We start from the raw sequence: 15,702 nt of genomic DNA on the forward strand, positions 1-15,702 counted from the left end.
GTCCCAAGTCTGTCACTTACTGGCTGTGTAACCTTAGGCAAACCACCAGGTCTCTCTGTGCCCAGTTTCTTAATCTGTGAAGTGGAGTTAATGATAAGTGCCTGATAAATTGTTCTGAATTTTCGATGTTGTGATCTGATCGTGTCCAGTCTTGATGTCATTTGAAACTTACGACCTCGAATCTAACCCCATAAACTTACATAGTTGCCAGGATAGAAAACTCCATGCTGGAGAAGTAGCTTAGTGGGCAAGAATATTTTCCGCTAACCCAAATGACCGGTTTGAGCCCAGGACCCACATGGAGGAAGGAGAGAACTGGCCTTGTCCTTTGATTTCCACAAGCTCACCACGCCACCTGCGCCCCACCCCTAATACATAAATGTAATACAAAAATTAAAAGGGAAAAAACCCTCAACATCAGTTGAAGTGACACATGCCCCTCTGTATGTACACAAATCTCTAGCCTCGGAACGCTAGTTAGGCCTCGTTAAAAATTTGCCCTTGGGAGATGGCTCAGTTTGTAAAGTGTTTACTGTTCAAGCATGGAGACCTGAGTAAAAAGCCAGGTGTGGTGGCCCACACTTGTAACACCATTGTTGGGGGGGTCTGAAATAAGATTCCTGGGGCTCCCTGGCTTGTCTCAGGAAATGAGGTGGTCAGCTCTGCGGAGCAGCACCTGAAGTTGGCCTCTCACCCCTGCAGGCACATGCATATGTGCACACACACACACGCACATACATATGCACGCGTGAACACACACACGTGTGCGCACACAAATTGTCCTGAAGACTTAAGTAGGGTGTCACATGCCTGTAATTACAATATTAGGGAGGTAAAGCAGGAGAATCAGTAGTTCAGGGTCATCTTCAACTCTGTAACACTTGTAATCCCAGCACTCTAAAGGCAGAGGCAGGCAGGTCTCTAGGTTCGAGGCCAGCCTGGTCTACAAAGTGAGTTCCAGGACAGCCAGGTCTGCACAGAGAAACCCTGTCTCAGAAAACAAACAAAAACCTAAAACTTAACAGAAAGCTGACTTCCTAGTCTTTGTTACCTTCCCCCAAACTGTGGCTAGGCCTCCGACACAGTGAGGCGCCTGTCCTTGTGACCATCTCTCTGGGGCCTCTGTTCTCTGCGCTAAGGTGGGTGGCTGTGCACAGTAGGGGCTTGGGCACCCAGACTGGGAGAGTCCGGAGCTTCAGGCCCTCATGGAGAAGGGAGGTGGGTCTGGGGTATGTGACCTTGTCTCCACATCTGTGCTGTCGCTTGGGATTGTCTCTCTGTGTCTGTGTGTCCTGAAATCTCTATGGGCTGGTGGTCCAGACGTGTGAGAAGGCTGCGGGGCTTCCCGGCAGCAGGATGGACAGCCTGTCGGGTGACGCCGATCTCTGCTCTGACTGCACTGCATCCCGTCCCTCTCCCCGCACAGTATGAGGCCTCGGTGCCAGAGAACGCAGTGGGCCATGAGGTACAGAGCCTAACCGTGACTGATCTGGATGACCCCGGCTCACCAGCATGGCGTGCCACCTACCGAATCGTGGGAGGTGATAATGGGGACCATTTCACAGTCACCACTCACCCAGAGACCAACCAAGGCATCCTGACAACCAAGAAGGTAGGTCCGTTTGGGCTTCTAGGACAAAGGGACTTCCTGCCTGGCTGCTTCCCTTGGGCCATCATGTTCTTGGCTCTAATTATAAACAGGTTTCTCACTCCAGTATATGAGTGACCATGGGGACACTGCAAGTCACAAGAGACACAGAGGTGGTTCTTTGTATCATTGGTAGGATGCAGCATCCTACCCAGGCTAGTCACCAGAGGCAACTCAGTCATGACTAACATGCCCACAGCTTCTCAGCCATCCTAGAGGACGGCACTGTCCCATTGGGAACGAACCTTCTAGGGCTTGCTAAGCCTTTGGGGTGGTCTAAGAGACCCCAGTAGATTTCCCCTTAGGAAACATGGGGGGAACAGGGAGTAGGGGGGCAGGATGGTTGTTGACCAGAGTCTTGGTCCCTGTACTGTGACCCTGCTGATGTCCACAGCCACTTCACAAACTGCTGCCTCAGCTTCCTCTTCTCTTCTAGGGCTTGGATTTTGAGGCTCAGAACCAACACACCCTATACATAGCAGTGACCAATGAGGCTGACTTTGTGCTGAATCTCCCGACGGCCACTGCCACCGTAGTGGTCCACGTGGAAGATGTCAATGAGGCCCCTGTGTTTGTCCCACCTTCCAAAGTCGTTGAGGTCCAGGAGGGTATCTCTTTTGGGGAACTGGTCTGCTTCTATACTGCCCAGGACCCAGACAAGGAAGACCAGAAAATCAGGTACCTGGGGACTGGGCACCAGGTCAGCCAAGTACATAGGTACGCTTGGGTGGCTTGTTCCTTCATCATCAAGTTTGTTCAATACCAGTGCCATCATCCTTGCACCAAACTCTTCCTGCCATGCTCAAGGCTGAAGGCTCCGCACTTGGTCTGGGAGGCTCTGAATGATTACAGTAGGATTCTTCATGTGCTAACTGTGACCCTTCTCAACTTTCTGTCCAGCTACCACATCTTGAGAGACCCAGCTGGCTGGCTCGCCATGGACCCAGACAGCGGTCAAGTCACGGCTGCAGGCATCTTAGATCGTGAGGATGAACGGTTTGTGAGGAACAACATCTATGAAGCCATGGTTTTGGCCACAGACAATGGTGAGAGCTTTCAGCCAGTCCTTCCATGGGCAGGCCTAGGACACAGTCTGTTCCCTCCTTAGTAGGAGATGTTGGTAGGGAGGAGACCGACAAACCAGGCTGGATTTAAAGTCCTGACTGCTATGATCCTAATTTTTCTGAATCCCAAGAGATAGACAAGGTACCAAGGACTCACTTTTCTGCTTGTTTTTAGTTCACTGAACTCTGAATTGACCTGTCAGTTTCTACTGATGGTTGACTGACAGGGACCGCTGGGCATCCCACAAATGATTAGTGGTGTTGCACCATTCTCAGGGAGACTATGGTATTATACCGTCTCTGCTTAACAACTAGTGAATCAAGGCCTTGAGGCTGGTTTCTCTGAAGCTTCAGGTTTCCTGAAGCTGATCAGCAGACAATTATACAAGCATGAGGTAGCATGCGGGTTTTACTCTGTGATCGATTATAATGGCTGTCTGAATGCAGTAGCTGCGGCTGCACTGTGATTTGTTAGTATTGTCTGCTGTGGACACAGATTAGAACGATGCTGTGATTGCCATGATTTTCCATTGCCAATTTAGTTTATAATGAAGTTAATGTGTGGAGGGGCTTAAGAGGGGAGAGCTGGGTGGTAACAAGGAACCACTTGTAGGTGGATTAAGTAGGTGTTAGGGGAACTTAACATTGGTTCATTCACCATCAAGAGTAAGAGCAAAAGAAAAAAAAAAAGAGTAAGAGCAGAAGCTGAAGACATCATGTGTGTAATTGTGAACAGGGAGCCCTCCCACCACTGGCACTGGGACCCTCCTGATAACACTCACCGACATCAACGACCATGGCCCACTCCCAGAACCCCGCCAGATCACCATCTGTAACCAAAGCCCTGTGCCTCAAGTGCTGAACATCACGGACAAGGACTTGTCTCCCAACTCCTCCCCTTTCCAGGCCCAGCTAACACATGATTCAGACATCTACTGGGCAGCAGAAGTCAGCGAGAAAGGTAACTCAGTTGTGGTAGCAAGAGGCTGCCAGTTCCGCTGGGTGGGTGTCGGTCCCACAGTAGTTACCACACCTGCATTCCTGTTATCACACCTGTGGGTCACAGAATTAATGGTCTCAAAAATGGGCATCAAGTGCTCTTCCTTAGCTTTATATCAGGAGCCCTAAAAGATGTCTTCAGAACCAAAACACATAGAACTAGGCATGATTACACTTAATCCCAGTACTCAGGAGGCAAAAGCAAGCAGATTTCTGTGGGTTCAAGGCCAACCTGATCTACTTGGTGAGTTCTAGGGCTGTATGAGACCCTGTCTCAAAAGAACAAGCAAACAGCAGCATCCACAATAAAAGCACAAACAGAAGTAGATAACCGGAGCTGGAGAGATTTCTCAGTGATTAAAAGCATCTGTTTCAGGGGCTGGAGAGATGGCTCAGTGGTTCAGAACACTGGCTGTCCTTCCAGAGGACACTGGTTCAGTTCTCAGCACCCACATGGTAGCCCACAATCCATCTGTAACTTCAGTGTCAAGGGGTTGGGCATCCTCCTCTGACCTCCTTGGGCACCAAGCACACACTTGTGCACATACATGCAGGCAAAACACTCATACACATACAATAAAATAAATATTTGTTTAAAGAAGGGTAACCAGGCAGGGCAGTGGTGACATATGTCCCTAATCTCGGCACTCAGGAAGACTCTGTGAGTCTGAGGCTAGCCTAAGTCTACAGAGTGAGTTCTAGAACTGTCTCAGAAAAGATAGGTAACCAGTTAATGTGAACATTAACCAATTAAGTTAGTTACTTCTTAGAATAATGTTTGAGACAGGGTTTCTCTGTGTAACCCTGGCTGTCCTGAAACTCACTTAGTAAACCAGTCTGGCCTCACCTCAAACTCAAAGAGATTCTCCTGCCTCTACCTCCTGAGTTCTGGGATTAAAGGCATATGATATCATTCCCTGGCTTATATAATGTATTCTTTTGAGACAAAGAATACTCTAGCAGCTGATTATAGCAAGAATATTAATCCAATATCACATGACTTCCAGAGCCTCCCATTTTGCTAATACTATAACTGCGTTCTTGTTTGTTTTTGATAAAATGACAGCTAAGCATGGCAGCTCACACCTGTAATCCCAGCACTGCCATGAGTTTGACACCAACCCAGACTACATACAAGACTCTGTCTTGTAAAATAACTAATCAATTAAATCAATTTAAAACTAGTGAATTAATTGGGGCTGGAGATGTGGCTCGGCAGCTAAGAGCACTGGCTGCTCTTCCAGTGGACCAGGTTCAATTCTCAGCACCCACATGGCAGCTCACAACTGTCTGTAACCACAGTTCCAGGGAATCCAGCCCCACCCTCTTCTAACCCCCAGAGCATCAGGCACATACGTGGTACACAGATGTACAGACATGCTGAGAGGCAAAATAATTAATTTTGGGGCTAGGGCTGGAGAGATGGCTGTCTTCCAGAGACCCTGAGTTCAGTTCCCAGCAACCCACATGGTGGTTCACAACCATCTTTAATGAGATCTGGTGTCCTCTTCTGGTTTGCAGGCATACATGCAGACAGAACACCATATACATAATAAATAAATAAATAAATAAATAAATAAATAAATAAATAAATAGGTTTTGTGGGCTAGCAAGGTTTCTCAAAGGGTTGCACAAACTTGGTGGACCAGAGTTTGACTCCCAGAACCCAGAAGTGGACGGAGGAGACTGACTCCCAGAAGGCCTCACTTCTGATCTTCACATGTGCCTCATAACACACGCTTGCCTGTGTGCACACACACCAGCAACAAAAATAACACAACAGCTGGGCAGTGGAGGCACACACCTTTAATCCCAGCACTCGAGAGGTAGAGGCGGATCTCTGTGAGTTCGAGGTCAGCCTGGTCTACAAAGTGAGTTTCAGGACAGGCTCCAAAGCTATAGAGAAACCCTGTCTCAAAAAATCAAACAAACAAACCAAAAAAAAAAAAAAGATACTAAAAAAATGTAGTAAATTTTGTAACCCAATACTCCTTCTCGCAGTGTTAAATTTTACTTTAGCCAGGGTTTTGGGAACATTTTGTTTGTTTTGCTTTTGTGTTTGGGTCTTGAGCCCAGAGCCTCACGGATGCTAAGCAGGTATTCCATCATGGGGCTACACTCAGACAAAGACTGCCTCGTGTTCATCGGGTGCTGAGGCTCTTACCACCCCTTATCTTGTACTCAGTGCTCACCACTAGACATCCCTAGACTAAGAAATTATCTGTCTCTCTAGGAGACACCGTGGCCTTGTCGCTGAAGAAGTTCCTGAAGCAAGACACATATGATTTGCACCTTTCTCTGTCTGATCAAGGCAACAGGGAACAGCTAACCATGATCAGGGCCAAAGTGTGTGACTGCTATGGCCACGTGGTGACCTGCCCCGAGCCCTGGAAGGGTGGTTTCGTTCTCCCCATCCTGGGTGCTGTCCTGGCTCTGCTGAGTGAGTACCATAAGCCTCCATGTGCAACTAGGTAGTCAAGAGATCTAATTTTTCTCAGAATTTCTGAAACTAAGAGTACATCCAATATTTCTCGTTCATTTGGTTCTTTTGTTTTATGCTTATGAGTGTTTTTGCCTGAATGTATGTGTATCGCATGTGTACCTATACAAGCCGTAATGGGGTTAGATAGCCTAGAACTGTAGCTATAGACAGCTCTGAGCTGCCATGTGGGTGCTGGGAGTCAAACCCAGTCCCCTTCAAGAGTAGCCAGTGCTCTTAAACTGCTGAACTGTCTGTCTCCTCCCCAACTCATTCGTTTCTTAAACTCTCAATTCTACAAATATCATTTAATTGCTAGATGTTTCTGGAGCTTGAAGATTATGCCAGGCTAATGTTTTCCTGTCAAATCACTTTGAGGCCTAAGCAGTGGTTCTGGGTAGTCTAGGAATTCGTTAGAAAGGCAGACTCTCAGTTTCAGGCCACCTTTCATTACTCCATCTGGCTGTCCCTTGCAGTATGCTCAATAAACCTGCTTTTAAAAGAACAGGCAGATTCTCTTGTCTGCCCTCCTGCAGACCTGATGATCCAGAAACTTAGAGGTGAGACCTAAGTTACCTGTGTTTTAACAAGCCATGAAGTGCTTTTAAACATGCCACAGTGTAAGCATCATGGGCCAGAAAGCAGAAGTATTTCGTTAAAAACAAATCTTTCATGACACAACTGGAAGTCATTATGCTAAATGAAGTAAACTAGACTCAAGAAGACACTGCCACATGCTTCTGCTTGCATGTGGTACCCAGATTTAGGGTTTTATATGTAAATATGTTTATGTGTGTGCATGTGCATATATGTGTGTGATCATAAGTATGTATTCGCAGGTCATGAAACTAGAGTGGAGGGGAGCAGGAGGGGCAGCGCGTGGGGAGAAGAGAGAGCACAGGTGGGCAGAGGGGAGCAGGAACAAATGAGAACAAAGTACGTAACACATGTATGAAGATGATGTGATAAACCCTTACTTTGTGTGCTCATGTAAATAATAAATGGCTGGGTGTGGTAACCTAGCCTTTAATCTCAGCACTTTGGAGGCAGAGGCAGGCGGATCTTTGAGTTCAAAGCCAGCCTGGTCTAAATATCGAGCTCTAGACTAGACAGAACTGTTACACAGAGAAAACTTGTCTCAAAAAAAAAATAGTAATAATAAATAAATATTTCTAGACTGGGCAGTGATGGCGTACCCCTTTAATCCCAGCTCTCTGGGGCAGGTGGATCTCTTGAGTTTGAGGACAGGCCTCAGTCCTTAGATTCCCCACAACCATCCAGTTATTCCCCTGATGTTCAAATATGTCATATAAGCCAGGTAAGGTGTTTTCTCACTGGGCTACAGAAACAAAAACCAGACGGAAGCAACGTAAGGGAGAAAGGTTTGTTTTCAGTTCAGAACCTGAAGCATCTAGTCACACCCACAGTCAAGAACAGGGAGAAGCAACCAGGTATGGTGGCACATTCCTTTAATCCAGCTCTCCAGAAGCAGAGACAGGTAGACTTCTGGGAGTTTGAGGCCAGCCTAGTCTATCTACATAACAAATTCTTGGCCAGCCAGAGCTTCATACTGAGACTGTCTCAAAAAGGGGGTGAAAGGGGCTGGAAACATGGCTCGGCAATTAAGAGCATTGGCTGCTCCTCCAGGGGACCCACATGGTGGCTCCTAACCATCTGAACGCCAGTTCCAAGAGAACCAGCACCCTCTTCTGGCCTCTGTGGGCACCAGACATACACGATACAGATGTGTACATAATACAAGCACCCACACACATAAAATAAAGGAACAGAGAGACTGGATGCATGCAAACTTACATTCATTCTCTTCACTCATGTACAGCTCAGGATCGCCTGCCTAACAAATGGTGCAACTCACAGGGGCAGCTCTCTCTACCTCGATGTCATCCCCCATGGTCCTGCCCGCAGGCAAACTTGATCTAGACAGTCCTTCATGAGTTTCTCTTCCTAGAGCATTCTAGATTGTGTTGCATTGAATATGCAGACTAACCATCATGCCAGTGCTGGTCACATCTTAGAAAGAGGTAAGGACAAGCAAGACTTCATAAGACAATCCACCCCCACTTCGTTCAGGTACTCAGACTAAGTTAAAATTAGCCAGGACTCTCTGCTTTAAGAGAACTGGACCTTGACAAAGTGTCAACTCTGGCGGACATCACAAGAATTTATGAGTATTGATGTTTGATTGTAGACAGCCACCTAGAAGTGCAGAAGATAGCTCTTTGCCTTAGCTGAACAAGGTTTCCTTTATTGAGTACCAGTCTGTGGAATGGATTTTAAAAAGACAATGCTTGCCTAGCAGGCATGCATCCTTTGACTGTATCCCCAGAACCACATAGAAAACCGGGCATGGGTGGGGCTGGAGAGACAGCTCAGTGGTTAAAAGCACCGCTGCTCTTCCCCAGGACCTGGGTTCAAATCCCAGCACACACACGGCAGCTCACAACCATCTGTAACCCCAGTTACAGGGGATCTGACACCTTCATACAGACATACATGTAGGCAAAACACCAAGGCCCATAAAATAACTTAGCGGATATCGAGTGACTAAGTCTGGTGGAAGGCGAACACGACCGGGGGCTCCCCCTCAATACCACCAGAGTGGAAAGTCTGATCTGGTAAATGCTGTAGGACTACGGTCGGAGGATTGGAGTCATGCTGCTTCCAGGAGGAGGTGACATCAAGTGAAGACCTAAAGGACAGAGACGGGAGGGCTCTAAACCTAAGTGGAACTGGATATGGTAGTGCGTTCCTGTGATCCCAGCGTTTGAGAGGTCTTAGAGGCAGAGTGTCAAGGTTCTCTAGAGGAATAGAACTTAGAGAATGAATATATATAAAATATTTATTAGAGTGGTTTACAGGCTGTGGTCCAACACTGGCTGTCTACTAATGGAAGGTTCAAGAATCCAGTAGAAAAATAAAATATGATAAATAAAAAAAAAGTAAAGAATCTAGTGTTGTTCAGCCCGCAAGGCTGGATGTCTCAGCTGATCTCCAGTATTCTGGAATCCTGAAGAAGTGGGCTCTAAGGCCAGTCACGGTATGGACTTTTCAGCAAGAATGAGAGCAAGCAGACAGTGAGCAAAAGCTTCCTTCTTCCACGTCCTCACATGGGCTTCCAGAGAAGGCGTGGCCCACATTAAAGGTGGATCTTCCCAGCTCAAAAGGTCTGGATTAAAAGTGGTCTTCCCACTTCAAATGCTTTAATTAAGACAAAAATCCCTCACAGGTGTGCCCAGCTGCTTGGGTTTTATTAATTCCAGATGTAGTCAAATTGACAACCAAGACTAGCCATCACGGATCAGAAGTTCAAGACTAGTCTCAGCTAGACAGTGAGACCAATCCAGGCTACATGAGATCCTCTCTGAAAAACCCATAAATAAGTAAATAAATAAATGCACTGTACTCTCAGGGACTGCGGTCCTGGCTGGCCTCATGGCTCGGGGAGTTCTCATATTTCCCCACTCTTCCAGCCCTCCTCCTGGCGCTCCTCTTGTTGGTGAGAAGGAAGAGAAAGGTCAAAGAGCCCCTCCTGCTCCCAGAGGACGACACCCGTGACAATGTCTTCTATTACGGTGAAGAAGGGGGTGGCGAAGAGGACCAGGTGGGTCACTGGAGTGGTTAGGAGGCAGATGTGGGTGTTCCCAAGGCTCGCAATGGAATGGTTGGGCTACCCTACAACCTCTGTTAGCTCTGTTGACCAGCCCTGGCTGAGGCATTGGTCTTCATGCAGAATTGGCCACCAGCTCCTCTCCTGGGAGGGTGTCTAGTACTATATTCTCTTTGCCCCAGCTGAGTGACTCCCAAGTCTACCCTTAATTTGGAAGAAGGGGGAGGGCAGTAGAAATGAGGGATTCTGGGATCTCTGGCCTCTTCCCGAGCATCAGAGGGGTGAGATGTAGCTGGTGGGAAATGGGGCACATTCTCAACCCAATGCCCCCATTTGTTTTCATGAAGGACTATGACATCACCCAGCTCCACCGGGGGCTGGAGGCCAGGCCTGAGGTGGTTCTCCGCAACGATGTGGCCCCAACCTTCATCCCCACACCCATGTACCGTCCCCGGCCAGCCAACCCAGATGAGATCGGCAACTTCATCATCGAGGTGAGGCCTGGCAGACTAACCCACGCTACCCCTGAGTCACGTGCAAATAGCGTGGGAGAACAAACAAGGACTTCCTGTGTTGACTCTGAGTTCAAATCCTGGCTCTACCCACCAGCTGTGTGAGCTCTGGATACTCAAGTATCTGTGGCTTCTCTTTCCTCCTCCATAAACTCCAAATTTATAGGAATAGTTTCACTATTCAAACACTTTATTAGGAAAGTATTCTGGAGCCAGACTACTCAGGTTTGAGTTGGAGTTTTAGAGTATAAGGCTCTCTCTCTCTCTCTCTCTCTCTCTGTGTGTGTTAATTTTTGCTGCTTGTTTTTAAACTATTTTGTTTTATTATTTTGTGTGCATGGGTGTTCTGCCTACATTCACGGCTGTAGACCACATTGTACAGTGTTCCCAGAGGCCAGAAGAGGGTGTTGGGTCCTCTGGGCCTGGAGTTGCAGAGGCTTGTGAACTGAGCCCCCATGTGGGTGCTGGGGATTGAAATCCTTTCCTCTGGAAGAGCAGCCAGTGTTCTTGGCTGCTGAGCCATTGCTTCATCTTCTATTTGGTTTTTTGAGTGTTTCGCTGTTTCGTCCTGGAGTTCTTGGTGTAGACCAGGCTGGCCTCCAACTCACAGAGAGTCTCCTGCCTCTGCTTCCCAAGTGCTTCAATTAAAGGCAGTGTGATACTATTCCTGGCCTGTTGGTTTTCTAGTTTTATTTTGCATTTTTACATTTTATTTATATATTTATGTGTTTCTGCACTGTCTGCCATGGTACATATATGAGGATCAGAGGACAACTTTTTAATAAAATTTTTATTTTGAGATTGTGTATGTAGCTGGAGAGGCTTTAACAGTGAAGACCACTGGCTGCTCTTCTAGAGGACTGGGGTTTGAGTCCCAGCACTCACACGGGGGCTGACAACTCTCTGTAACTCCAGTTCTGGGGGGATCTAATGCCCTCTTGTGACCTTTGCAGGCTCCATATACTCATAGTATACAGACGTACATGCAGGCAACACCAACACACGTAAAATAAATGTTTTAGAAACAAAAATAATTTCTAAAAGCTGGGAATAGTGCAAACCTTTAATCCCAGATGAAGGTAGATGTCTGAGTTCAAGACCAGCGTGGTCTACAGAGAGTTCCAGGACAGCCAGAGGTACATAATGAGAATCTATCTTTTTTTAAAAAGTAATAATAATAATAATTTTAAAAGAATAATTATGTTTATCTGTGTAGGGAGCAAAATGTACATGAGGAGCTGGAGTGACAGCCAGTGACAGTTGTAACCCACTGATTATGGGTGCTGGCATCTGAGCTTGGCTTCTCTGGAAGAGCAATGGCAATATGTGCTCCTAACGTCTGAGCCATCACTCCAGCCTGCTTAAAAAGTTTTTTTTAGAGGAGCTGTAGAGTGGCTCAGAGGTTAAGAGCACTGGCTGCCCTTCCAGAGAAACTGAGTTCAATTCAACCACATGGTGGCTCACAACCATCTGTAATGAGGTCTGGTGCCCTCTTCTGGCTAACAGGCATACATGCAGGCAGAACACATTTTATTTTTTTTAGGTTTGTGTGTGTGCGCGCGCGCGCGTGCGTGCGTGCGTGCTTGCCTGCCTGCCTAAGTGTATGCATGTGCACCACATATGTGTGTTTATGGAGTCAGAAAAGGGTATCAGCATCCCTGAAACTGGAGTTACATATGGGCAGTTGTGAGTGCTGGGCACTGAACTTGAGTCCTCAAAAAGAGCAGAAAGTGAGCCCGACATGGTGGTGCAGGCCTTAAATCTCTTTATTTTTTTTTTTTTTGATTTTTTTTGTTTTTTGTTTTGTTTGTTTTGTTTTTGATACAGGGTTTCTCTGTGGTTTTGGAGCCTGTCCTGGAACTAGCTCTTGTAGACCAGGCTGGTCTCGAACTCACAGAGATCCACCTGCCTCTGCCTCCCAAGTGCTGGGATTAAAGGCGTGCGCCACCACCTGCCCGGCTTTTTTTGGTTTTTCGAGACAGGGTTTCTCTGTGATTTTGGAGCCTGTCCTGGAACTAGCTCTTGTAGACCAGGCTGGTCTCAAACTCACAGAGATCGCCTTTTTTTTTTTTTTTTGGTCTTTAATCTCAACACTTGGGAGGCAGAGGCAGAGGCAGGTGGATCTCTGTGAGTTCGAGGCCAGCCTGGTCTACAAGAACTAGTTCCAGGACAGGCACCAAAGCTACAGAGAAGCCCTGTCTCCAAAAAAAAAAAAAAAAAAGGCAAACTAAGGCAGCAGGTAATCCTGACCATTCCTGCCGCCCCCAGAGACAGCTTCTGGAAGTTGGTTCTTGCCTTCCACCACATGGGTGTGGGGGTCCAGCTCAGGGCAGCAAGTGCCTTCACCTGCTGAGCCGTCTCGCTGGTTCCTCTATTTTATTCCTTTTTCTGTTTTGTTGTAGTTTGATTTTTGTGTCTCTTTATTTTCTTTTCTGTTGCCCCCACCCCTCGAGATTAACAGTGTGCACCAGATGTTAACAGAGATCCAACTGCCTCTGCCTCCCAACAGGTTTGGATTCTAGAGATTAAAATATGAAGCCAGATGTGGCCCATACATATATATCCCTTGGAATATATACATACATATCCCTTGGAAGGCTGAGGCAGGAGGACTGCTATGAGTTCCCAGCCAGGTTGTGAAACCCTGCCTCAAAATAGATAAATAAGATTCTTGTTTGTTTGCTTTGTCTTGTTTTGTTTCCAGACAGGGTTTCTCTGTGTATCCCTGGCTGTCCTGGAGCTCGCTCTGGAGACCAGGCTGGCCTCGAACTCAGAGATCCCCTTGCCTCGAACTCAGAGATCCCCTTGCCTCTGCCTCCCAAATGCTGGGATTAAAGGCACTTGCCACTACCACCTGGCAATAAATAAGATTCTAATGGAGAGAGAATTGTGGAAGCTATTGTAGATTACTTTAAGGACTGGATAGATTGATACTGACAGAGGCCCCCAAACTTGCCTGGCACTGGAATCCCCCAGGGAATTTTCAAGACTGCTGGAGCCTCTGACACCCCCCCACACACACACACTCCCAGGACTGGGCCTCCACTGATCTGGATGTGACCCAAATCTAGCTTTAACTCTCCAAATAAGCTATTTGTAGAACCGTAAGTTAGGAAGGTGGGAGGTCTGTGTGATCCTACTATAGACTGCCTAGAGTTGTCTTCCGATCTGCACACACACACACACACACACACACACACACACACACACGGTCTTCAGCCCCAACTTCCACTCTGTTCTGTCTTCTGCAGAGATGGAAACAAACCTGATTGCCCCTCTTGCCTGTTGGAAGTAGTCCAGCAGCAAGCCTCTTTTGGGGTTTTAGAAACAGCGTTTCTTTATGTAACAGCCCTAGCTGTCCTGGAACTTGCTCTGTAGAGAAGGCTGGCCTCCAGCTCATAGAGATCTAACTGCCTCTGCCTCCAAGTATTGGGATTAAAGGTGTGTGCCACCACTGCCTGGCAGCAAACCTCTCTTGAGCTTTGTTTAGAAGAATACTGCATCAGACACTCGGGTGCTCACACCTGGAAACATTGCTCGGGCAGCCGTTTCAGAGAGGATGCTTTGAGCTTCTTGTTAGAGGACAGTTTCTAGATGGTTTCTAGACAGTTTGCAAATTCTGTCTTAATCCCCACATTTGTAAATATAAAGACGATGCCCAACTAATGTGTCAGCTAGTAGCCTACCAATACTTGTGTGTGTACTCAATTCCTCCAAAGCCACAGGGGCATCACCATGTTACAGATAGGAAACAGGCCTAGAGCAGCTGAGAGGTTTGCCCAGTCTCAAAACTGCTGTGTATAGTCCTCTGGCTTGATCTGTCGGACTTCAGAGTCATGGTGTTTGCCCACCAGCTTGGGTTGCCCTGAGCTGCTATGCAAGGGTTGCCATCCTGCCATTCCTAACTGCTGATCTCTGTTTCCCTAGAACCTGAAGGCTGCTAACACAGACCCTACCGCCCCACCCTACGACTCCCTGCTAGTGTTTGACTACGAGGGCAGTGGCTCAGATGCCGGCTCCCTGAGCTCGCTCACCTCCTCGGCCTCAGACCAGGACCAGGACTACAACTACCTTACTGAATGGGGAAGTCGATTCAAGAAACTGGCTGACATGTATGGGGGTGGTGAGGATGACTAGGCTGCCCTGCCAAGCTGTCCAGCAAGAACTGAAGATCCGTCACAAGGGGAACCTAGCTTCCACTTTGCAAGGACTCTGGAGCTTGCCAGGAAGTGACCTGAGAGGCACACTGCATCTGACATGAAGGCCGGACTGTAGCCTCTGAGATGAAAGGGTGTGGCACGGACTTCAGCACTGATCCCCTCTCAGCCAGGGCAGGGCTGCTTCTGAGGCTGAACTTGCAGAGGTCTCCCACCTGCCACTCCGTGCTCCGCCCGCCCTCTCAGGGCCTCCTCGCTCTGACGTTCTTCATGACTTTCCCACGGTTCCCTCTCTTTAGAAAGAGGCCTCTTTCTGCAGCCCTCCCCCTTTTTTTTCTTATGCGGTTTTTAAAAAGTTAGAGGCTGGAAGGGCAGGGTCAGTGTCCCCTCAGGCCCTCCGGAAGAGAAGCCTCCAGGGCTCACTGGTCCTGGTTTGTCTGATCTCTGGGCCTTGAGGCCTCACGCTGGGCTGGATTACTGCTTTATTATTATTTTTTTGACTGAGTATGTCTAAGTTGTCTTGCATTTTTTTATTTTCTCTGTTGTGTCCTGTGGATGGACAGTGATGACAATCATGTATATGTTCTAGGATTTTTTTATTAAACAAAATTTTCCCAGAGGTGCTAAGGGAATGAATTTAAAACAAAAAACCCTTATCTAATTCTAATTCTCTCCTTTAACTGGACGTTTATGAGAAAGGTTCAGTTTGGTGGTTTTAGACTTTTTAAAAAGAAGCTCTTGCAAGCCCCCTCACTTCTCAATTTCCTCCTTGCGGTATAGATTTCTTAAGATTCACTTATGTGTCCTGTGGGCCCCACTGATCTCAGGGCAGGAAGGTGGACGTAATGCTGTGGACAGCCTGAGTCACCGACCTCCCCTCCACTGGAGCTTCAGAGCTCAGAGAGAACCCGAGTTAGCATCCTTCCCCTGGAACTGAGTGGCCCGAGCCGGTAATTAAAACATTAGGAAGGAATTCAAGGTCATTGCAAACTACACAGCAAGTTTGAGGTTGTTGGCTATGGAGAGGGAGAAGGGAAGAAGAATCTTGGGTGATGTGTATCTGTAATCCCAGCACACAGAGGCTGAGGCAGGAGTTCTTATATTGGAGGTAGGCTCTTAGAAAACAAAAATGTTAGCCGGGCTGTGGTGGCGCACGCCTTTAATCCCAGCACTCGGGAGGCAGAGGCAGGTGGATCTCTGGGAGTTCGAGACCAG

The 15,702-nt window shown here is 47.5% G+C and overlaps 1 protein-coding gene across 2 annotated transcripts in view; it reads left to right on the plus strand.

Annotated features, from left to right (window-relative positions):
- Positions 1–15,071, plus strand: part of Cdh3 (cadherin 3) — a 44,970-nt gene extending 29,899 nt beyond the window's left edge. For both annotated transcript variants that reach the window (XM_057753705.1, XM_057753706.1), the window contains exons 9-16: positions 1,427–1,612; positions 2,085–2,326; positions 2,549–2,694; positions 3,449–3,673; positions 5,945–6,151; positions 9,682–9,812; positions 10,166–10,312; positions 14,258–15,071. In XM_057753705.1, coding sequence (XP_057609688.1) covers positions 1,427–1,612; positions 2,085–2,326; positions 2,549–2,694; positions 3,449–3,673; positions 5,945–6,151; positions 9,682–9,812; positions 10,166–10,312; positions 14,258–14,467 — 1,494 coding nt within the window. In that variant the 3' untranslated portion in view covers positions 14,468–15,071. The remainder of the gene's footprint in view (positions 1–1,426; positions 1,613–2,084; positions 2,327–2,548; positions 2,695–3,448; positions 3,674–5,944; positions 6,152–9,681; positions 9,813–10,165; positions 10,313–14,257) is intronic.
- Positions 15,072–15,702: the final 631 nt, after the last annotated feature.

The sequence above is a fragment of the Chionomys nivalis genome, chromosome 21 (assembly GCF_950005125.1).
Source record: "Chionomys nivalis chromosome 21, mChiNiv1.1, whole genome shotgun sequence".
In the NCBI taxonomy this organism is placed as follows: Eukaryota; Metazoa; Chordata; class Mammalia; order Rodentia; family Cricetidae; genus Chionomys; species Chionomys nivalis.